Raw genomic sequence first — 23,216 nt, 5'->3', positions numbered from 1 at the left:
CAGAGTTTCTTCACAATAAAAAAAAAAATTGAAAATGAGTCTGCAACCAAAGTAACTTCACTTGGCTCTTGATGAATTAAAAGATTTTACTAAAAACTGTTCAGTTGTTTATTTGGGAGTCATTGCCTATTGTACAGCAACTGAAGAACTAACCTTTATGAATAGACTGGTTGGAACAGGTTCAGGTGAAAATATTTTCAAAGAAGTTGAGAAAATACTAATTCAGTACAACCAAAAGTGGAATTTGCAAAGCAGGTCATTAGTTATCAAACCCAGAACTTTCAATGGTAAGCTTGATTTGCTCTCATGGACATAACAATTATCATTTTCTTGAACTTTTGTCAGAAATAGCTGAATATCCTGACTTGCCCTTTAGCACATTTTGTTAAGATATTTTGAGTTCAGGGTTGAGATTGGAATTTTTCTGAATGTAAAGAATTGCCACAACCACTTATCAAACATTGGATGGCTTTGGAAATTAGCTTTTGCTACAGACAATTTTTTTAAAATTAATTCAACCTACAATTACAAGGCAAAACAATGCATAACAGGAAACATACTGAAGTAAAGTCATTTTAATGACAACTAACGTTTGAATCACAAGTGTCTACACTTGCACGGCTGTTAAAAGTTAAAACAAGAAGTGAGATCTCTATCACCACATAAATTAATAGTTGATATATTTTCTGAGCTCACACTAAAAGTTCCAGCAGCATTTTCGGACATCTATCCAAGCGCAAAGGACATTTCCATATTTCAAAATTCGTTTAACTTTGCAATTGAGGAGCCTCTCTACCTAACCGTCAATTGGAAGTGATTAATCTGCGATGAAATTACATGCTAAAGGCAAATATCAAGAGAAGAATCTAATAATTCTATAAATGTCTTCCAATCAATGAACATGCTCATTAAAATCGCGTTTGTGAGATCTGTTTGAAAAGACATTACCAAAGATGAAATGCGCAAAATCTCATTACAGAGTAGCACTAACAGATGATCTTTCGCAATCAATTTTGATTATAGGGAACACTAACTTTGAACCCCAATAAGCAAAATGTTATCCCCATAAAAAGAATTCCATTCCAATCAGTGCACCTATATCACAAATATATATATATATATTTTTTATTCCGTCAATATAAAACGGGAGTGGAGGGACGGGAGTGACCGGGACTGAGGAGCGCGAAGGCTTTCGTCGCCGCCGTGGAGACGGAGCTGCGACGCGCACACCCGAGCCCCGAAGTCCCAGGTTTCTGACTGGACCTCTATGGGATGCGTCCTCGGGCCGCCCGCCCGCCCCGGCCCACGCGGGTCAGGTAATTCTGAGAGCGCCGGGGACAGAGTTCGGGCCTCCCGGGATAGCGCGGCCCTAGTGAAAGGCAGATCCCAGGAGCGGGTCGGAATTTCGAGTTCGGGCAACGAGGCTGTAGCCCCCGGCGCCGCCGGCGCATGCGTATCGGGGATGCGAAGCCCGCGCTGAGCGGTCGCCATTACGGGAAGGCTTTCGTCAGGACCAACCTGGCGTCCGAGGCTGGTGCATTCCCAGGAGCTAGTCAGTGTGGGTCACTGGCTCAGGTATCAGGACCTTCGTCACCTTCTCACGCCTCAGCCGGTACCCGCGGCGACCGAGGCGTCAGGGGGCGAGGCCGCCCGGGGCGCCCTTTGTCTGTGGAGGCTGGTGAGTGGAGTGTCGGGGGAGACCTGGAGCGAGAGGGGGGCGGGGGCGGGAGCGGGAGGGCGTGGGGGGGGGGGTGAGGGCGGGCGCGAAACCCGCCTCCAGCACCCCGCAGGCCCCGCAGCCTTGCGAAGACGTCTGGCTCCTGACCCCGTGTTCTTTTCGGATTTTGTGTGGTGCACTGGAAGGCCTTCACCATCCCAATAGATTTCCCTTCAGTTTCCTCTAATGACTCTGTGGCTTTAAAAACCCGTCTTGGAATTAATTTTTGTGTATGGTATGAATGACGATATTTTGGGGGGAAAGTTTTCCATCTCAAGATTATAAAATATATTCCCGTTAATTTTATTCTAATACATTTAAGAGATTTTTTTAAAAGGTTTTATTTTTCCCTTTTTATAGTTTATTTGGTATTAATTTTGTGGTAAGGTGTTAGGTAGGAATATGCCTTTTCCTGCCATCATCTATTGGAATCTTTTTTCCACTAAATTGAAATGACACTTTTCTTATATTTTTCAGGCTTATATTTACTTGGATTTGTTTAAAGATTTCCTTCCGGTGCTCTAACAGTCTCTGGATTGATACCATTTTGTTTTCATTTAAAACATGATTTAATATGAGGCAGAGTAAATCCCTCTGAATCCTTTGACATAATGAATTATATCCTTTGACATCTCTTTCAACTTATTTTAAATTGTGAGAAATTTAAAAGATGCAGAAATGTGCAAAAACTAATCTTTCTAAAAGGCAGGTTTGATCATAGCGTTTAGTAGATGCTCAAATAGATATATTTTGTTTTTTGTTTTTTTTATATTTTTTTATTTTTTAAACAAGATACTTAGATTATACAAAATGTTATACAAAAATATATAAGGGATTCCCAGATGCCTTAACTCCCCACACCTCCCACCCTTCCCCGTATTAGCAACTTCTTTCATTAGTGTGGTACATTCTTTGCAATTGATGAACACATTTAGTACATTACCACTAAGCATGGATTATAGTTTACATTGTAGTTTACACTCTCTCGCACTCAATTCTGTTTCTTATGGTAGACTGTATAATGGCTTTTATCAGTCATTGCAGTGTCATTCAGGACAATTCCAAGTCCCAAAAATGCCCCCATATTACCCCTCTTTTTCACTCTTCCTGCCTTCAGCACCTCCAGTGGCCACTGTCTCCGCATCAATGATATAATTTCTTCCATTGCTAGAATCCCAGTAAGTCTATAGTAGAATACCAGTAAGTCCAGTCCAGTCCATATTTTATTCCCCAATCCTGAGGATTCTGGGATGATGATGCCCTCTTTAACTCTAATTGAGAGGGGGTCACAATCCCATACGACTGATGGATGAGACTCTTGTTTGCACTTATAGACTCTCTCGGTCCCTTGGTGCACTGGTTGTCCGTCCTCACCTCCTTGTTAGTTGTCCTGGGTGAGTTCAATGAACTGGAGAGTAGGTGTTGCAACTCCACTGAGGGTCAGGGCCCAGCTGGCACATGGGCAGCCCAGAGGTTCAAGTCTCTTGGACTTACACCTTCCAACTCCAGCACCAAATGAGGTTCAAATAGAAGGGACTGAAAAGCCATGTGTAAGGAAACCACAACTGAGTCCAATTCTGTAACACTGGAGTACAAATCTCAAAGTAAGGCCCACTTGCAGGGTACCAAAGTCATGAGCTCTGTGTCCTGACCATAGTGCGTGGGTGTCTCCAGAGTCCTCAGGAACCCCAATCTTTGGGGTAGTATTTACTTTGGCAGTCTGTGAAATCCTGCTGAGATGCGCATAAGCGTTACCCTGACCTCCAGACTCACTTTGAAGTCTCTTAGCCATATAAATTCATTTGTCTTTACCTTTTCCCCCTCTTATTCCAGTTGTACTGCCTGTTTGTGTTTGGTAGTAATCCCTCAGTGGCAGGGAGGCTCATCCCCATAGTCATGTCCCATGCTGGGGGATGGTAATACATATATATGCAGAGTTTGGCTTAGAGAGAGGCCACATTTGAGCAATAAGTAGGCTCTCAGGAGGTAATTTTTAGGCACCCTACAGCACTAGGCTAAGTTGCAGTTTCAAGAGCAAAGGCTCATAAGCATAATTGTCAGTGTCAAAGGCCCATTAATGGACCATCCTTCACTAGTCATTGCTGCTGTACTTGGGGGATTGTTGCTGTTCCATTAGAGAATGTGGCAGAGCTCCCCAGGACGGGAATTTAGTATTCTTTTGGTTATTGTGTGAATCTCCATCTACTGTGACAATGCCCCATGAACATTTTAACACATTTATGTACCTTATATGTATGCCCAGCTGAACTTCCTCCCATGTATCCCCTATCACAAGACACCCCACACCAGTGATACTCCCCTGCCATAGTTGTAACCCTGCTGTGGTCCAAAACTACTTCAAAAATGAAGCCAAGAATATCACCAAATACAATTAATAGGAAAATGAAATAATAATGATAGGTTTAAACATAAGAAATAAAATATGTAATAATTTATAAAAACTAAAGCAAAAATAAAATTTTTAAATTGGGATATTTAAAAAATAATGAAAAATATTTTTAAAAAAATTTTTTGACGTTTTGCCTTTCATCACTGTAATATCTGTTGTCCTGTGTGTACAGTGACATCTTTTTCCATTTCTTCCCCAGTGTCTTACTTTTTCCATTTTGTCTTCAAAGAAGTTTTAGGTCACAGTAAAGTCATATACGGAACGCAGGGGCTCCCATATACCCAACATCCTTCCCTTTTCCCCCTTCCCATATCAATAACCTTTTTCTATGTAGATCATAAATTTGTTACAACTGATGTACAAATATTGAAACATTGCCACTGACCGTGGTCAGTGGTTTACATTATGGTCTATACTCTAGTCCATACACTTTTATAAATTTTTTATGAAATTCAGCATGGCCTGTATCCATCATTACAAGATCTTGCAGGACCCTTCCATTGCTCCCTAAATAGCCCCTCTCCCATCTATTCCATTCCTCCTTCCCCCTCCCCTCAGGGTCCATGATGACCACCAGGCTTCACTCCTTGAAGGACAAGATTCATACTTAATTGCAACAATACTGAAGGCTTGACATACTATCTGTCCTTACCTCGTAGGAATTGCCCATGCTCTCGAGAGACACCCACCCTTCTGTTTGAGAACATCTCTGGCCTCCCCAGGATAGGCGTCCCACTCCTTCCTGCTCAGTATGTGGGTCTCCACCCGCTGATACAACACGCTATGACAAAATGATCACTCGCACATTCTCTAGAAGACTGCCCCTTGTGCGCCCTGTCCTGAATGCCCCCCCATCCAACACCCTAAACCAGTAACCCTTCCTTATCATATTGTAAAAAGAGCTTTCCCAGCAATTAGAGAGTTTTTAAATGATTAATATTTGTTGAAAGTCACTTTGTTGCTGAAAAGTTTTACATGGCATGGCTCCCGATTGCCTTCAAGGTAAGGGCAATGTTTTAGTTCCTTAGTTGAGCCTCAAAGCCCTTTTTGATCTTGGTATTGCAAACTCCCCTGCAGTACACCCTTGGCTTGACTGCTCTAGCCATACCAGACTATTCAAACAGGACACAAAACCCACTTGAAAAAATTAGTACATTCGGGTTTTTTAAATTTTGAACTTCTATATTTGAAAAGAGCATAATGCTAAAAATAAGTGGAAAATGAAGAAAATATTTGCAATAAATATAAAAGACAATGGGTTCATGTCCACAGTAAATAAATAGCTCCTATAAAGAAAAACAAAACAGAAAAATGGGCAAAGAATATGAACAGGCAATTTACACAAGAAAAACAGGTGGCCAATAAAAAATATGCTTCATAATTAACCATATTTAGGCAAATTAAGACAAAGATATTTTTCATCCATTAAACTGGCAAAATATTGTGTGTTGAAGAAGACACGGGAAGAGGAAGACAGACCAGTGTAAAATTAAGATAATTTAATATTTTAATATTAGTATTTTGGAAGGCAGTTTGAATACAGTTACTGTAGTGGTTAGGTTTATATGTCAACTTGGCCAGGTTATGGTGTCCAGTTGTTTGGTCAAGCAAGCAGTGGCCTGGTTGTTAGTGTGAAGATATTTCATGGTCTTAAATCATCAGTAAGTTGATTGTATATATGACTGATTATATCTACAATCAACTGAAGAGATTGCCTTCAACAATGAGAGAAGTCTCATCCAATGAATTAAAGGCCTTAAAAGGAGAAGTGATGAATTCAGCAATCAGAAGAGAGAATTTCCATTCTGTACCTCAGCCAGCAGCTTCTGAGGAATTAAAGAAACTTTCATTGGTGTTCCCAGCTTGCCACCTTCCCAATGGAATTTGAACTTGTCAGTCCCCATCACCACAGTTGCACGAGCTAATTCATATTTTAATAATCTCATATTTACATTATATGTATGTGTATGTGTATTGTTCTGTTTCCCTAGAGAATCCTGACTAATAGTTAACCAAAACATTAAATGAACTCACTCTGGCTCAGAAATTCCATTTCTGTCTGTCCTGCACAAATACTTGAACAGGTGCAAAAGGATGTGTATACAAAGATGTTTACTGCAACATTTCTTGTAATTGTGAGAAATGGATATTGCTTCAGTGTCCACTAGAGATACATTATGGAAGATCCATACAATGGATTCCTATGTGGTTATAAAATCAAGAGAGAGACCTGTGTTTACAGATAGGGAAGGATCTCTAAGATATTTAATGAATTAAGGATGCTATAGAACAATAGACATAGTATAGTCCTATTATGTTAAATGTGTATGTGATTATATTAGAAGTGTACAGGAAAGGAACCGAAAGGATGCACACCAAGCAATTGACAGTGAGTTACCTGCAGGGAAGGACATACTAGTGGAAGAGGAGCTGAAGTGAACTCTTGTCCCACTTCACTTAAATGTTCTGTATACTAATGTCCATGTGTACCTTGTACTAAAGAACTTGTATAAAATGTAACTTATGTAACAAAGACTAAAACACTCTCCCCCCGCCCCCACCTGTCTCTCTCTGTCTCACGCACGCACGCACACACACACTTAGGAAGTATAAAGAAAACAGACAATGCAGATTTTTAAACTCTACAAAATGGCAAAAACAAAAGACATGACAAAATGGAGACTATATTTGTGTATTTATATTATGCAAGGGAGTTGCTGGTTATTGTCCTATATATAAAGAATTCTTACAAACCACTAAAAAAATGACTGAAATAGAAAAATAGACAAGTGACATGAAAAGGCAATTTACAAAAGGGAAAATATAAAAGTTAAAATTATAAAAAGATGTTCAGCTTCACATGTAATCTGAGAAATTCATATTAAGTAGTAATTGAATGCTTTTTTCCATCTGTAAGATTGGTAAACATTTAAAAAGGATAATGCCTAATATTGCTAATGGTTATTCATGTATGGTAATGAATATGCAGATTGATACTTTGAGAAATGCTCTTTTTTTTTCCTATTTTACCCTATCTATTAACCCCCCTTCCTGTCTTAATTTTCTTCTCTATTCAGTGTAGCCTCCACTGTCAAGTGTTTTTTAAAAGAACAGAGTGATGTGGTCCAAGAAGTGGGCGACTGAAGTAAAATGATAGTGAAAATATTGAGGTTGAGATACTTGTTCTGAACTCTTACTTGCAACAAAATCACTTGTGGGACATTAAAAAAAAAAAAAAAAAAAATTAGATAGCTGCCAGACCTCATCTGTGCACATTCCGATTCAGTAGATATTGGGTAGAGCCTGAACATCTCAATATTTAAATCTGTATATTTTTAAACCACCAAAGGTGATTCTAATGCACAGCCCAAGTAGAGAAACACTTCATGGGTTTTCTATATGGTCAATGAAATTCACTCAAATTTTGGGAAGAGCTTGGGGTAAAAGAGAAAATAAGCCCAGAGTCAATTTTGGCCTGAGTTGATTGTAATTCTGGGTTGCTCCTTAGGCAGGCAAGAAAATTTGTTAGCTTCCAGATCATCATGGTTACTTGTTTGAAAGAGGTTTGGCAACCTCATTGGTTACTGGGACCCTGGACCTCTCTCAAAGGGCTATGTATGTGTGTTGTGTGAAGAATTATACACTGAGTTTGGGGGTAGCAGATCATTTTAAAGAGGATTCATTTCTTTGTTCATTCCAATACAGAATTTAAAAAGAAACTGTAAGAGGAGAGGAATGAGGTAAGAAAAAAAAAAGGGAGAGAAAAAGTACTAAGGAGGACTTCATAGTGTATTATTAGAAGGAACTCAGGACTGAATCAAAAGACCCAGGTTCACTTACCACACTCAGCTAAGATGGAGTTGAAGAAGGACAATCACCACACCATGGAGCCTAGAGTGATTACAACTGAAAATGGGAGGATGGCAGCCAGCATCCATGTGGAATCTGAGCCTCCTCTTGACATAGAGGTGCAATGGACACAACCAATCCAATGTCCACATAGAAGAGGTGGCATTGGATTGGGAAAAGTGGACATGGTGGACGATGGGTATGGGGAAGGGCAGGAAGAGATGAGAGGTGGGGCGTATTTGGGACGTGGAGCTGCCCTGGATGGCGCCTCGGGGGTGATCACCGGACATCGTGGATCCTCACAGGGCCCACTGGATGGAATGGAGGAGAGTATGGGCCATGATGTGGACCATTGTCTATGAGGTGCAGAGGTGCCCAAAGATGTACTTACCAAATCCAGTGGATGTGTCATGATGATGGGAACGAGTGTTGTTGGGGGGGGAGAGGGGGGGTGGGGGGGTGGGGTTGAATGGGACCTCACATATATATTTTTAATGTAATATTATTACAAAGTCAAAAAAAAAAAAAAAAAAGACCCAGGTTCTAGAACCAGCTTTTTCACTTAGCTCTGCAATCTTTGACTTCTGGAACCTTTGACAAAGCAAGGAACTGAGAACTAAATCATCATACCCAAAAGTGTGTTCTATGGAATCCTGGTCCCATCAGATTAGAGAATAAAAAATATTCTCAAATATATTTGGGAAACATCGCATATGATATATAAGATATTTGACATGCTCCACCTTCCCCATCGGTTTTTGGAGATTCACAGTGTATATTATCATATGAAAATCTCTAGGAAGATTTATAGCAAAGAAATTTATTTAACTTTGTTTAAGCCAGCATTTCCCAAACTTAATTTGGTCCCTTTTTGTCAGTAACAGATACACTACTTACAACACTTTGGGAAAACCTCAACTAGGTCATCTCGGAGTCCCTTTCATATGTATATGAAAGAGAAATCCTACTTTGCCTAACTTGGTAATGTAGTTTTTGTTGTGAGAGAAATAGCTTTGAGGTGTTTGGGTTTGAAACCTCAATGTAGAAGCATTCTCAGGGGTTCTTTCTGCCCCTTGGACAGTGTGATCTCTTTGAGCTTTTTCTTGGTGAAATGAGGACATGGTTCTTAAAGTGTTTTAAATCACCCCTGAAAGGTCCGCCTCTTAGTGAAATGGCTGTGAAATGTTAGGAGAGTTCTATGCCATGTCTCGGGCAGTGAATGGTTTCCTTACCTAACTAATAGGGCAATTCCACTGGAACTGCAATTTTCTCATAAAAAAGAAATGCTTCTCAGAAATGACTTCATTCTGCATTTCCAACACACTAGCTTCTGAGGGAGTTTTTTCGGTCAATCTTTGTGAACAGAAAAAGAAAGGATTCTTTCATGGTTATTAGCAAATTAATACATTTCATTCTGGTGGTCATTGCCATTGTTCAAATGCCTGTTATTTCCTCATCAATCTTTCTGAAAGTCTTTTATTGGCAAAGACTGTTTTCTATTCTGGAAAAGGATTGGGAAGGGTCTAAGGCTGAGTTTGTTATAGTTGAGACATCTATATAGCTACTTTTTTGTAAATTAGGTGTGACTTAAGGAATTCTAAACATGCTTTTTGTTTCAAACAATGCCACACTCTACAGTGCTCCATCTTTATGAGCATGTATTAGCCAAAGGTGTGCTGATGCAAAGTACCAGAAATCTGTTGGCTTTTATAAAGAGTATTTTTTGGAGGTAGAAGCTTACATTTACAAGGCCCTAAGGAGCACCAAAGTCTGTTGCCACATGTAGAAGCGAGATGGCCAGCTATCTCTGCCTGGTCTCTTGGACCTTCTTCCTCTTAAGGCTCCATGGGCCCATTTTCTTCCGATCTTAGCTGTAGGCTGGCATAGGGCTCATCTCTCAAGGCTCTGGCTGTTTGAGCCTTCTTTCTGTCACATGACAAAGTTCTCTCCTCTGGTATCTGTGGAGCTCTCTTTTCCTGTGTTGTCTTCTGTATGTCTTCCTGAGTGAGTGTCCGTTTATATCAGCCCACCAAGGGGGCAAGGATTTAACCTGAGTTACACCATACTGACGTGGTTAAATCAAAAGCCCTAAATTGATTTAATCAAATAAACTTAAAACTTTTGAATTTAATACAGTCAACAAGTATCACACCCAAAGGAACAGACCAGTTTACAAACATTCTCTTTTTTGGGATTCATAAATAATATCAAACTGCCACAGAGTGAATAGTTTGTATGTCTTTTTATAGACTGTGTAGGTCCCTAGGTGACTGAGACTGCTCTATTCCTTCTCTGACTGTGGTGCTTCTCATTACAGGTGCTCAACCTGAAATTGTATCTTATGAAATCCCTGCTGGGAGATAGACTTGAATACCATAGTGAAGGCTGCGCATGGGAGACTGATGCCTTTAGGGGGAAAAAAGTAATAGCCACCTTCAGGACCCCCCAAATCTCAATTGCATGAACAAGGCAAGATCCTGAGAGTGGCTGTTTCTGGGAAGCAGAAATCATTCTTGTGGATATCTGTGAGCTCCTTAGTCTCTCATCAGAGGTGAGGACACCTTTAACACCTGGGAGTAACTGAGCAACTGCTTCCCATTAAACACTGGAAAATCAACTTTTATTGGCTGATCAGAATGTTAAAGCTGCTAGTGCTTAGACATCTGACTGCCATACTAGAAGAGAACAAAGCTTTGGTGACATCTCAACTTAAAAACCACAACAAGAGGTATACTGGTTGGAGGGCTGAATCCAGATACTGAAAAAGGAAGGTGAACATACTAAAACATGAGAAGAGTGAAAGCTCCTTTACCTTTATGTTAGAAGAGAGGAGAGGCAGATCTCTGAAGTTTGAGTGTGTGGGGGGGGATTAATCTCTGTGGAGATAATGAGAACAGGCCCTCAACATCTGTTCTCTGCATCACCTCATCTCAGTGGTTCTCATCCCACTTGGAATTACTTGGAGACTTTAGTATTTAAAATACTGTTGCCCAGGCCCTACCCCAAACCAGTCTAGTCCAAGTCTGGAAGTGGGGGTTGAACACTGCTTTATCTCTTAAAAATTTCCCAGGGTATAGCCAGGATTGAAGACTTCTGAGCTCTCTTGAGCTTCCAAGAAATAGTGTGGTAACATAGAGGACGGAAAATCCTGGGTTGAATTCCCCAGTGTAATAAAGTAACAGGAATATCACAGTTAAGTCATCCAACTTTTAAGCTTATGTCTTCTTTCTAAACTGCCCATTATCTTAACCTAAAGCAAAAGTTCCAAGATTTAGGCTCAGCTGTAATGTCATGTATTGCAAGATGCTTTTTTCCTCTTCTTCCTAGTTATGCCTTCTCAGAATGCTGTACTCTTCCTGGAAGGGAATGTGGAAGAGAAGGAAATGGATGATGGGTCACAGATAGTCAGGTTCCAGGTAAGTTCAGTTTTCCTCTCCTCTGAAATGCTATTGTAGTTCTCAGAACACGGGCACTTGTATTTTTTAATTCTCAGAAGTGTTTGGCCCAAAAAGTCTAATCTAAGGCTGTGAGTCCATTTGCTTTTGGCCAGGAGCCTCTTGTGAGAATGTTAATCTCTCCAGGATGTTCCCCATTCACCTTGTATATCCCTTTACAGCTCTTCTCTCCCATTATTTTCACCAAATATGAACTCCTTTCTTTGCTAGGTATTATGAAAGAAATAAAAGAAGCTAGTAGACTGTCTTTTAATCAGTCTCCACTTAAATAGCTTACCAGAATTTAAACACTTGGCATTCTCTCTGTAAGCATCAAGAGTGATGCCCAAGTCACTATGGGTGCCTGGAGCCAATGGGATTGTTACCTATGCCTGAGGACATCTGTTGCCATAAATTAATTTTTTTTTTCAATCTTGTTGTGTCACCTTTTTGCTGTGTCATTTGGCTGCACAGGGGTCCTGTGCCTCTCCGCACAGATCTGGGATGCTTAATTTCCTCTTTTTTTCAACCAAGAGGTTCCCCAGGTCTTCCATATGGTAAGTGGGAGCTCCATTGCTTGAGCCACAGCTGCTTCCCACAAGTTAATTCTTATCAAGTGTCTGGTGTATCTCTTCTAAAACCTGTTTGTCTATTTCACTTGTTATTATAATTCTGTATTGTGATTAAATATTCTGTAAATTGGTGAAATATGTGTGTGGCCGTGTTGTTTTTATGAAAACTAATTGAATGCTTTGGGAAGATAAATGCCAGTCACTTTTTTTTTTTAAGATTTATTTTATTTATTTCTCTCCCCTTCCCGCATTGTCTGATCTCTGTGTCTATTTGCCATGAGTAGTGGGAAACTGCGTCCCTTTTTGTTGCATCACCTTGCTGTGTCAGCTCTCCATGTGTGCAGTGCCTCTCCTAGGTGGGCTGCATTTTTTTCACGCTGGGTGGCTCTCCTTGCGGGACGCATTCCTTGCGGGATGCACTCCTTGCACGTGGGGCACCCTTATGTGGGGGCACCCCTGCATGGCAGGTAGCACTGTGTGCTTGGGCCAGCTTACCACACAGGTCAGGAGGTCCTGGGGATTGAACCTTGGACCCTTCATATGGTAGACGGACACACTGCCCGTTGAGCCACATCTGCTTCCTGCCAGTCACTTTTTAAAAATTCCTGTCAAAGTATGTGTAAGTAAAACTGAAGGAAAAATCATAAAAATCTCAGAGGATTCTACAGCTGTATCATTTCCTATGTCCTTATGTTCTTATTCCACTTTAATGAAATAAATTGATGCATTATGGGTATGGCTGATGCAGAAAAGACAACAGGGAACTTAAATCATTAAAATCACTAAATTGAAGCAGATGTGACTCAAGCAGTTGAGCCTCACCTCCCACATGGGAGTTTCTGGGTTCAGTTCCTGTGCCTCCTGAAAAAAAAAAAAAAAAAAAAAGAACAAATAACAAGCAAAACAAATGATAAAACCAGCTCAGGGAAGCCGATGTAGCTCAGTGGTTGAGCGCTAGCTTCCCACATACAAGGTCCCAGGTTCAATCTCTGGCCCCAATACCCCTCCCCCCCAAATAAAAAGAATCACTATGACAATAGGGTTGGCCCGAGATCAAAAAATAAGCAAATTGGGGAGTGAATTTAGCTCAGGTGCTTGAGTGCCTGCTTCCCATGTACAAAGTCCTGGGTTCAATACCCGCACCTCCTAAAGAAAAAAAAGAGAACAAATGAATGTACAGTTGTACGTTTTAAATTAAAATATAATGTTTGAGGTATGTATCATCTTTTATGGAACTCCACTTTAACCAACTTTTTTACTCTGTACAGCGCATACTAGTCTCAGTTGCTTCAGATAGGAGGGCTTCTAGTGTTTCAAAGTATGTGAGATAACCATTATCCTCAAGTAGGCAATAAACTCACTAGAGAGGGTTAAAAAAAACAACAGTCCATACTGTATAATTATTTTTAAAAATATAATGTTGGATACCACTATGAATGCAGAAGACAGTAAATACAACAGGTGCTCAGAAAAGAGAGAAATCCAATTGAGGCTGAAAGGATGAGGGAAGATTCATGAAAGGTAGAATTTGGAGAGTAGAGAAGATAGAGGGCCATTGCAGGCGGGAAATACAATGAGCAAGAGCAGGAACAATAAGGAGACTGACAGCTGGAGCTGAGCATTTATTTGGTATTTTAATGCTTTGGGATCTTTGTGTTGCAAGGAGTAGAATCATTCAGTTTACTCGTAATTAATTATTAACGCTTCCCACAGACAGAATAGAAAGTCCTCAAGAGCCAAGGTGGCATATATGCTTCTCAGCATTCCAGTCAGAGGAGTTTTTTGTAATTTTCCAGAGCAATTTATTACTGTGTTTAAGATGGAAGATGATTAATTAGTTTAACAAATATTTTTTGAGCAGCTAATATGTGCCAGAAATTCTGCTTGGTATTGGATATACATCAGTGAGCAAAGCGGACATGGTCCTAAGCCTAGAGAGCTTACAGTCTAGCAGAGACAGACATTCAGCAAATATACTAATAAATTGCATTTTGTTAATTTTTTAAAGGTTAATTTTATTTATTCTCCCCCCTCCCCATTGTTTGCACTCTCTGTCTGCTCTCTATTATCTGTTTGCCGTGTGCTCTCTGTGTCTGCTTGTCATCTTCTTTTTTTTTTTAGGAGGCATTGGGAACTGAACCCAGGACCTTCCATGTGGGAGGGAGGCACACAATTGCTTGAGTCACATTTGCTCCCTACTTGTTGTGTCTCTTACTGTGTTTCCTTGTTGTGTCTCCTTATTGTGTCATCTTGTTACATCACCAAATTGATAATTTTTTGTACAAGATAAGAGCAAGGTTCTATGAAAGAACATTTAGGAATTAGGGAAGAATTCTCTGGGATAGCAAAAGTTAAGTTCAGATGTGACAGATATGTAGGAGTTTAAAAAAGCAAGTAGAAAAGAGCATTCTAGGCATATGCTAAACATACCATGTTTAAAAGCCATGGCATAATTGAGAAATTAAAATAATAGTGTCAGTGCAACTGAAGTGGAAGGAGGGGAGAGAGGCTTTAGATGAGCTTGGAAAAGTAAGCAGGAGCTAAATATGGAAGGTCTTGTGGCCATAAAAAGGAGTTTGGGTTTTATTCTAAGTGCAGAGGGAAACCAGTGAAAGAATTTAAGCTGCAAAGTAACATCATAAATGATACAGTTCTACTTTACAACTTACGGTGGTGTTCTGTGATAAGTGTATTGTTGAGGCAGGAATGAAACAGGGAAAGAACCAGTTGGGAAGCTTTTCTCCATCTCTAAGTTTTAAGCTACTATTTCCTATTACCTAGGTAGCTTAAAACTAGGAGAGGGAGGAAAGTAGGTGGATTTCAGTGCTTTGATTTGGGATACAGCATTGATTAACTAGAGAGGTAAAGACAAAGGAATAAACAAAGATGACTTCAAAAATGGCACATTCGTGGTTAATTTTTTAATAATTGCTATAGTTATCTGGCCATTTTAGACTAGATCCTGAAATATGTAAATACTCCTGGAAAATGCCTGGTTAAAGGGAATCTATCATCATATTTTATAGAGAATTAGTATAATATAGTAGGTTAAGAGCATGGGCTCTGGGGACAGCCTGGATTCAAATCCCAGGTCTACCATTTGCTATTTGTAAGCTACTCTTCCTCTGTTTTATCATCTGTAAAATGGGAATAATAATAGTGTTTATCTCATAAAGTAATTGTAAGGATTACCTTTTATTATTATCAATTCAGGTTTTGTTTAATAATGACTTTTTGGAATTAACCATTTGAACACCTTAATTTAAACAATGCTTCTATAAACTTATAATTATTTATTTTAAAAAAACTTAAAACAGTGCCTGGCATATTATAAATACTATATAAAAGTAAGCTGTTTTAAATTTTGTTTATAGTAAGTACAAGAAGTTCCATTAAAGAAGTTAAAGAAGTTTCTGTCAGTTCTTTCTGATTTTAAATGTAAAAGACCTTTACAATTTTACGTTGCCTGTATTTCTTTTGAAATGTATAGAACCAAAGGGGGATAAAATTCCTACTATGCTATCTCCTGGAAACTAAATCATGGCAGGTAAGAAAATAATAATTATTAAGCTAATGAACATTAAACTATATTTTAGATGTTCAAAGCAAAGAAATCTTTTATTCTTTTCATTAGCATTATATATAAATCACTTGAATTCTTCGTTGGGCTTCTGTTCTAAAAATTAGAAATTTTTTTCTCTCCCCTTTCCCCCTTTCCCCTGTTGTCTGCTCTCTGTGTCCATTCAGTGTGTTTTCTTCTGTGTCCGCTTGTATTCTTGTCAGTGGCACCGGGATTCTATATCTCTTTTTGTTGTGTCATCTTGCTGCGTCAGCTCTCCCACGTGTACAGCCCCACTCCTGGGCAGGTTGCACTTTTTTCGCGCAGGGCGGCTCTCCTTACAGGGTGCACTCCTTGCACGTGGGGCTTCCCTGCACAGAGGACACCCCTGTATGTCATTGCACTCCTTGCACACATCAGTACTGTGCATGGATCAGCTTCACCACACAGGTCAGGAAGCCCTGGGTTTGAACCTTGGACCTCCCATGTGGTAGGTGGTTGCTCTATCCATTGAGCCAAAACCACTTCCCAAAGTTAGAATATTAAAAGCCCCGAGCCTCAGTGGACATGGAGCACCTACTCTCCAGTTCGTTGGACTTGCCCATGTCAGCTAACAGTTAGGTGGGGATGGTCAACCACCACACCAATTAACTGAGAGAGTCTATAACTGCAAGCTGGAGAATTCCATCCATCAGTCATGTGGGATCTAAGGTGCCTCTCAAGTTAGAGGCAGGGTGGACTTCACCATTCCAGGGTCCTCAGGATAGAGGAATAAAATATGGATTAGAGTAGACCTACTAGTATTCTACTATAGAATTATTGTGACTCTAGCAATGGAAGAAACTGTATCATTAATGTGAGACAGCGGCCATGATAGTTGCTGAGGGCAGGTAGAGGGAAGAAGAGGTGTGCTAGGGGGGCATTTTCAGGACATGGAGTTGTCCTGAATGATATTGCAGGGACAGATGTAGGACATAATACATCCTGCCATAACCCACTGAATGGACTGGGAGAGAGTATAAACTACAGTCCATGCTGTGTAGCAGTGCTCCGAAGTGTATTCATCAAATGCAATGAATGTGCCACACTAATGAAAGAATTTGGTTATGTGGGAGGGGAGTGGGGGTATATGGGAGCCTCTTATAATATTCAATATCTATTTATAATCATTAAAGAATAATAAATTAACTTGCAAAAAGAAATAGAAGCAAGCATGGGGGGAATGGATGTGGCTCAAGTGGTTGAGCAACTGCCACCCACATGGGACTTTCTGGATTGGGTTCCTAGTGCCTCCTAAGTAAAATGGAAACAAACAACAAGGAAAAACAAACATAAAAACCAACTCAGGGTAGCCCGATGTTGCTCAGTGGTTGAGCCCCAGCTTCCCATGTACAAGGTCCCGGGTTCATTCCACAGCCCCCAGTATCTAAAAAAAAAAAAAAATAACCATGGGAGCAGGTGTAGCTAGATGGTTGCATGTGTGCTTCACATGTACGAGGTCCTAAAAAAAAAAAAAACTAAATGTGGTACATTATCACTCTATAATTTTGGCCCTTATTGTAAACAAGCTGGTTACCTAAGAGAAATTCAGGAAATAGCTGTATTCCCAAACTGCTTGCCATTTTTGGAGTTGCAAAACTGCTTACTGGAGCTCACGCTAACTCCTGCTATCCAACTGGCACCTCACTAATGCTGAGCAACCCTTTCATTCATCCTGCTTGGAATTCAGGTTTCTCCCCACAACCATTCCAAACTTTGACACTTCCACATTCCCAAAACCAATACATTTTAGCAAAGCCATTCAATGTGAATTTTCCTTTCTTTTCTTCAAAACCTCTGTGAATTAGACTCATGCGCTCCTGATTCTGAGGAAGAAATATCCTGCCTTCTCCCCATTTTTACAGTCTCATCATCGTATACCTCTGCTGGGACTTGTTTCTTCAGTTATCCCTTTCATAAATGCACAGTAGTGTTTTTTTTTCCTTTGGTCCTTTCAGGCCTCTTTTAGCCTTATAAGAATCTTCTACCCTCTTTCCCTTTTCACATAAGCACCACTTTACTAGTAAATTTCTTGAAAGGGTGATTCTTCATTCTTTTTTCCAATTATTTTTTTATCCCTTCGCAGTCTGGATTTCCTAAGAATTAAAAGGTCAGAGTCATTTTGAAAAATTATGCTTACAAATTTTAAAAGGGATATCTATTATGTGAGCCTGAATACGAAGTAATGAGGGTCTTAAGGTGATACCTATGGGATTGAGAAGGAAGGAAAACATAAGAGATACTAGGAAGAATATTTTTCTAGATTTCATTAAATGACAGAGTGATGAATAAGGGACTGAGAAAGGGCATACTTTACAGGCAGAAAGAAAGAAGGAGAGAAAGACCAGAGAAGAAGATAACATGAGTAAACTAGAAAAAGCAGGACAATGTAGCATGCTAGGGAAAGAGGCCCATCACTTTTTAACCACTTATAACCCCCAGTCCTCATCTCCAGCTCTTCTTTCATTACCTCCAAAATATCTGGGCCCAGTGAGTACATAAAAGAGATGACATCCATACCCACCCTTTGCCCAACACCTGACCTGTCCATGATATCACCACCAGTTAACTCTCCTCAACCTTACTAAAAGAACTTTTCTCCATGTGTCTGCCTGCCAACTGATCTTTCTGCCAGAATTTTAACTTAGAGTGAGACCTTGAAAAGAAGATTCCTCTGCTCAGGAAATTCGGACCTGTGTCTTGCCTTGAAAATTTCCTTTCATGGTTGTTGATTTAGTATTTTACCACTTGAAAACTGTGTATGAGCCACATAAATTATTTATCTGTTTCATAGACTATTGTTCTCTGTTTCCTAACTCCTTGGTAAGGAAGACAGAATGAGAATAAGTCCTTGAGGAACACCTTAATAGGAGGAAGAACTACCAGGGGAGGAAGACATCAGTAGGAGGAAGAGTGGGATATGCCATTCCATATAAGCCAGTGAGGAAAGAGTTTTTTTTTAAGTCCATTGCCGGAGAAAGAGTTCCTGGATCAGATGCCAAATTATAATTGATCAAGAAACTTAGAAACAGTAAGGGGGTACTAACACTACCAGGTATTAAATGAAACCTGGAAAAATAAAACTCATGTGAGATTATACTTAGAGGAACCAATGGAATAGAAAATAGAACAAGAAAATCGAGAAATAGATCCAAATGCATGTAGTAATATGAAGACTGAAGGAATCAGAAGAGAATTCTTGCAGACTTTCATAACCGCATCTACCCCCCTGCCAGCAGTAGCATTGGAATTGTCTGCCTTCCTACCTACTATAAGCATCCCAGATCCTCTTCTCTCTCACCTAGTCAAAGATATTGTTTGTATAATTCTCTTCTATCCTATAGTATCAATATTCCCCTCACTGCTGGATCATATGGTTTTCCTCCTACCTTACTGATTATTCCTTCCCAGCCTCCTTTGCTGATTCCTCTTAATGTTGGAACACTGAGGACTCGGGCTTTTGTCATCTTCTCTATATAGACTCCATTGGTGAGCTCATCCAGTCTCATGGCTTTAAATGCCATCTATAAGCCAATGACTTTATAGCCCCCAGTGCAGACCTCTCCTCAACTGCAAACTCCTCTTATCAGCTGCTTATCTAACATCTCCGCACAGATGTCCAGTATACATCTGAAAAACAATGTATCCACAGCTGAACTAATCTTCACTTCCTCATCTCTGTTGGTGGCACCTCTTTTCTTTCTTTCACACCCATATTCAATCCATTTGGAGTCCTCTTGGCTCTACCTTCAGAATACATAAAGAATCTGATCACTATCAGCATCTCCACTGCTATCGTTGATCCAAGCCACCATCATCTCATATTTATTAGAATAACTTCCACTGGTCTCCTTGTTTTCACCCTTCTCTTCCTACATATTGTTCTCAGCACACAAAGAGTGATTCTTTTCAGATGTAAATCAGACCAGCTTATTCCTCTGCTCAAAATGCATAGCGCCACCTTTCATTCAGAGTAAAAGCCAAAGCTCTTATGATATCCTAAACAATACTACAGAATGCGTCCCTGTTAACTCTATGATTATGTTTCCTTTACTCCCCATTGCTCATGCCACAGTAGCCACACTGGCCTTGTTTTTCTTCCTTGAACATGCCAAGGATCCTCTTAGAGCCTTTGCACGCAAGTACCTTCTTTTTTTCAGATGCCACCTCCTCAGTAATGACTTCCCGACCACCCTATTTAAAATTGCAACTGTCCTTCCCCAACTGTGATGGTTTGAAATTGTATGTACCCCAGAAAAGTATGTTCTTAAAGTTAATCCATTCCTGTGGGTGTGGACCTATTGTAAGTTGGATATTTTGGTGAGTAGGATTATGATGTAACCACCTCATTCAGGGTGGATCTTAATCCTTTTACTTGAGTCCTTTGTAAGAGAATAAAATTCAGACAGAGAAGGTGATGGAAGCAAGAATCTGGAAGCAATGAAACCTGGAAGAAAAGGGAGAGACCAGCACACACCACCATGTGCTAGTAGAGTCCATGATCGCGGGCAGACGGTCTTCATGATAAAGGTATCATCTTTATGATGCCCTGAATTGGACATTTTCATGGCCTCAGAACTGTAAGTTTGTAAGCTAATATATTCCCACTGTTAAAAGCCAACCCAGGGAAGCTGATGTTGCTCAGTGGTTGAGTGCTGGCTTCCCACATTTTTTGATAACCAGACCCACTATCAAAAAAAAAGCCAACCCATTTCATGTATTTTGCTTTTGGCAGCCTGACAAACTAGAGCACCCACATTCTCAAACCCTTTTACTCTAATCTTCTTTATTTTCTAACATAATATATGATTTACTCAATTGTCATGTTTATTGTCTATTGACTGTTTTCCCCTGCGAGAATATAAAGTTCTATAAGGGCAGGGAGTTTTAGATTTTGTTCACTTATGTATCCCAAGTGCCACACTTAGCACATAGGAAGCACTAGAAAAACAAGTGTTTAACGCATGAGGCATTTAGCATATGATAGAGGTGGCATCTCAAACCAGTGGTTAAAAAGAGTTTATTCAGTAATTGATATTGGTACTTCTGGGAGCCATCTGGAAAAAGATAATATTGGATCCATACCTCACACCTTAGAGTTGCCTTCAAATCAGAGACTTAAATGGAAAAATAAAACCATAAAAGTTAGTGGAAGACAGATATGGGAGAATTCCATTATATAACCTTTACTAAGGAAAGGCTTTCTAATTACAACTAATAATCCAGAAGTCATAAAAGGAAAGATTGATGGATCTTGATCCCATTACTGATGGCTTTATAGAGAAGGCCACAGGGAAAGAAGCTCAAGTCAACAGAGCCCAGAAGAGAGAAGAGAAGACAGCCGCCATGTGCATTGCCTTGTGACAGAAAAGCCAAGGACCCAGGGATCACCAACAGCCAGACCTGGAATGCCACAGTCTTCAGGGAGAAAGTCATTTTGCTGATGCCTGGATCTTGGACTTCTCCAAAACTCAAAACTCTGAGCCAATAAATTCCCATTGTCTAAGCCAGTCCATTGTATGATATTTATTTTAGCAGCTAGAAAACAATTACCTCATCAAAAGTTAAATTTGAATAGAGATATGAATGGGAAAAAAAGAGATACTAGAAGAAACAGGTAACTAGTACAAATTAGTCATTGGAAGGTGTAGAAGGAAGGAAAAGCTACTGATTAAAACAGCCAAAAAGAACTACAGATGTGAATATTAAAGAATGTAAACTGTGATTCATAGTTTTCCATACTTTTGCTGACATTGCACCACTGGTGCTGCGCTCAAGAAGTGTAGGGAAAGTTGAATGGAAATTAGAAAGAAAAATCACAAGAAGAGGGAAGATACTTGGAGAAGCAGAAAAGACTTTATGGTATAATGAAAGAGCATAGGCTTTAAAATAAGTGATCTACAATCAAATCCTGTTGCTGCTACTTCCTAGCTCTATGTCTTTGGATAAATTATTAATTACTTCTGGCTTCAGTGACTCATCTCTAGATTGCCTATGTCACTGGATTTATCCAGTTTAGAAAGTTTTATCAAAGCATGAAAATTAAAGCCCCAGTTCTGTACTTCAATATTAACCCTTAACTTATGGGTGCATTTATTTGGAACACCACACTCTACCCATTTCTGAAGAACCCATTTGGGGTGATTGTGACTAAGGAAGAGGGGGAGGTATATTTGTGTGTGTGTATATATGCGCTTTTCTCTGTGTCTCTATAGCCAAGAGTTGTTCAAGAAGCACTGATACTTTGACAATGAGGAAATTTAGAGGTCACCCTTTTTTATTTGAAACATCTACCTAAGACAAGTTTCTTTCACTTATCCCAGACCATGTCATGTGCCTACTGCTCTCAACCTTTTTGCCATTGTTTTTTTTTTTTCTTCACCCACTGGCATATCATATCTCCCCTTCTATCCAAAGCTTAAAAATCTTGTTAAGGATCCACACAATGTCTACCTCCTTGATACCTACTTTTATTGTTTCAATACATTCTGAAATTTCTTATTTCTGAAATCTTGTAGCATTTTCCCATGTACAGTTTTTTCATTGTTTAGATGAGACAAATAGAGTCTTCCCCTATAAAAAATTATAAAAAGCTTAAAGGCAAGGATTATTTCTTGATTGATATTATTATATCTGTCTTGAAAGATAGGTGCCTAATTGTGTCAGTTTTTTTACCTGGATTACTCAGAGCCCAGAAGACTCAGCACAACTGCTTAGATATCCTCAGTTTATCCAGTGCTTCCTTTCACCTCTAGTCCTGTGGACCCTTGTCAGAATGGTTTCTGGCTGAGCAGAGATATACTTGATATTTCAGGAATCAGTGACCTTCCAGGATGTGGCTGTGGACTTCACCAGAGAGGAGTGGGACCAGCTGTATCCTTCTCAGAAGAACTTGTACAGAGATGTGATGCTGGAGAACTACAGGAATCTGGTCGCATTGGGTAAGGTGGTGTCCCGGTGAAACTGATAACCATTCAAATAGATTGATTTCCTCAAGTAGTAAAAGCCTCCAAAGCCTCTTGAATGCAGTTTAGGCTGGGACAGGTGAAATTCAAACTTCATCAGGTTTGAAAGAGTAGCTTTATTTTACTGTCTCTGAAACCTCCCCTTTCTAAAGTCCAAGGCCCTACAGACTAAAATGGTTGGAAATGAATTACAAGAGATTTTTGTTCCCAGTATAAACTCTAAGACACACATTTTTCCATAAATAGGGCATCAACTTTATAAGCCAGAGGTGATCACTCAGTTGGAGGAAGAGGAACAGTGGATGATGGAAAGAGGGAGCCCACTTGACACCTGTCGAGGTGAGAAGCAATCATTTGGGCATTTGCTGCCCACTGAGGGAAAATAGTCACTTTTGAAATACTTGACTAAATGTGCTCCAAAAATAATCCTCTGGGGTTTAAAGAATACTGGGACCTTTTAAAAAATTCCGTTCAGATATGATTTTTTTCCAAAGTGGAAATGGCTTTCTTATTTTTTCTGATTGAATAAAATATATGCTTATTATTTTTAATATTTCACAGTGAAAAAAGATTTTGGAGATATTTGGTTTGAACATCCATAAATACCTTGAGGTTGCAAATTTATGCATTTCCGTTTTTTCTTCATACATCTCTGTACTTGTTTACTCATA

The 23,216-nt window shown here is 39.7% G+C and overlaps 1 protein-coding gene across 3 annotated transcripts in view; it reads left to right on the top strand.

The window, feature by feature from the left end:
* The first annotated feature begins 1,307 nt into the window (after nt 1–1,307).
* The window catches only part of LOC101430775 (zinc finger protein 713), a 70,334-nt gene continuing 48,425 nt past the window's right edge, over nt 1,308–23,216 (top strand). For 2 of the 3 annotated variants that reach the window (XM_058286012.2, XM_004473945.3), the window contains exons 1-4: nt 1,308–1,678; nt 11,304–11,392; nt 22,395–22,521; nt 22,792–22,884. In XM_058286012.2, the coding sequence (XP_058141995.1) occupies nt 1,450–1,678; nt 11,304–11,392; nt 22,395–22,521; nt 22,792–22,884 (538 nt within the window). In that variant the 5' untranslated portion in view covers nt 1,308–1,449. Of the gene's footprint in view, nt 1,679–11,303; nt 11,393–11,884; nt 11,968–22,394; nt 22,522–22,791; nt 22,885–23,216 lie in introns of all 3 variants that reach the window. The other variant, XM_071211190.1, reaches the window with a different exon arrangement.

This window comes from Dasypus novemcinctus, chromosome 23, assembly GCF_030445035.2.
Source record: "Dasypus novemcinctus isolate mDasNov1 chromosome 23, mDasNov1.1.hap2, whole genome shotgun sequence".
Lineage (NCBI taxonomy): Eukaryota > Metazoa > Chordata > Mammalia > Cingulata > Dasypodidae > Dasypus > Dasypus novemcinctus.
Note: the sequence above shows the minus strand (reverse complement) of the source record. Positions and strands in the feature narration are given on the sequence as shown.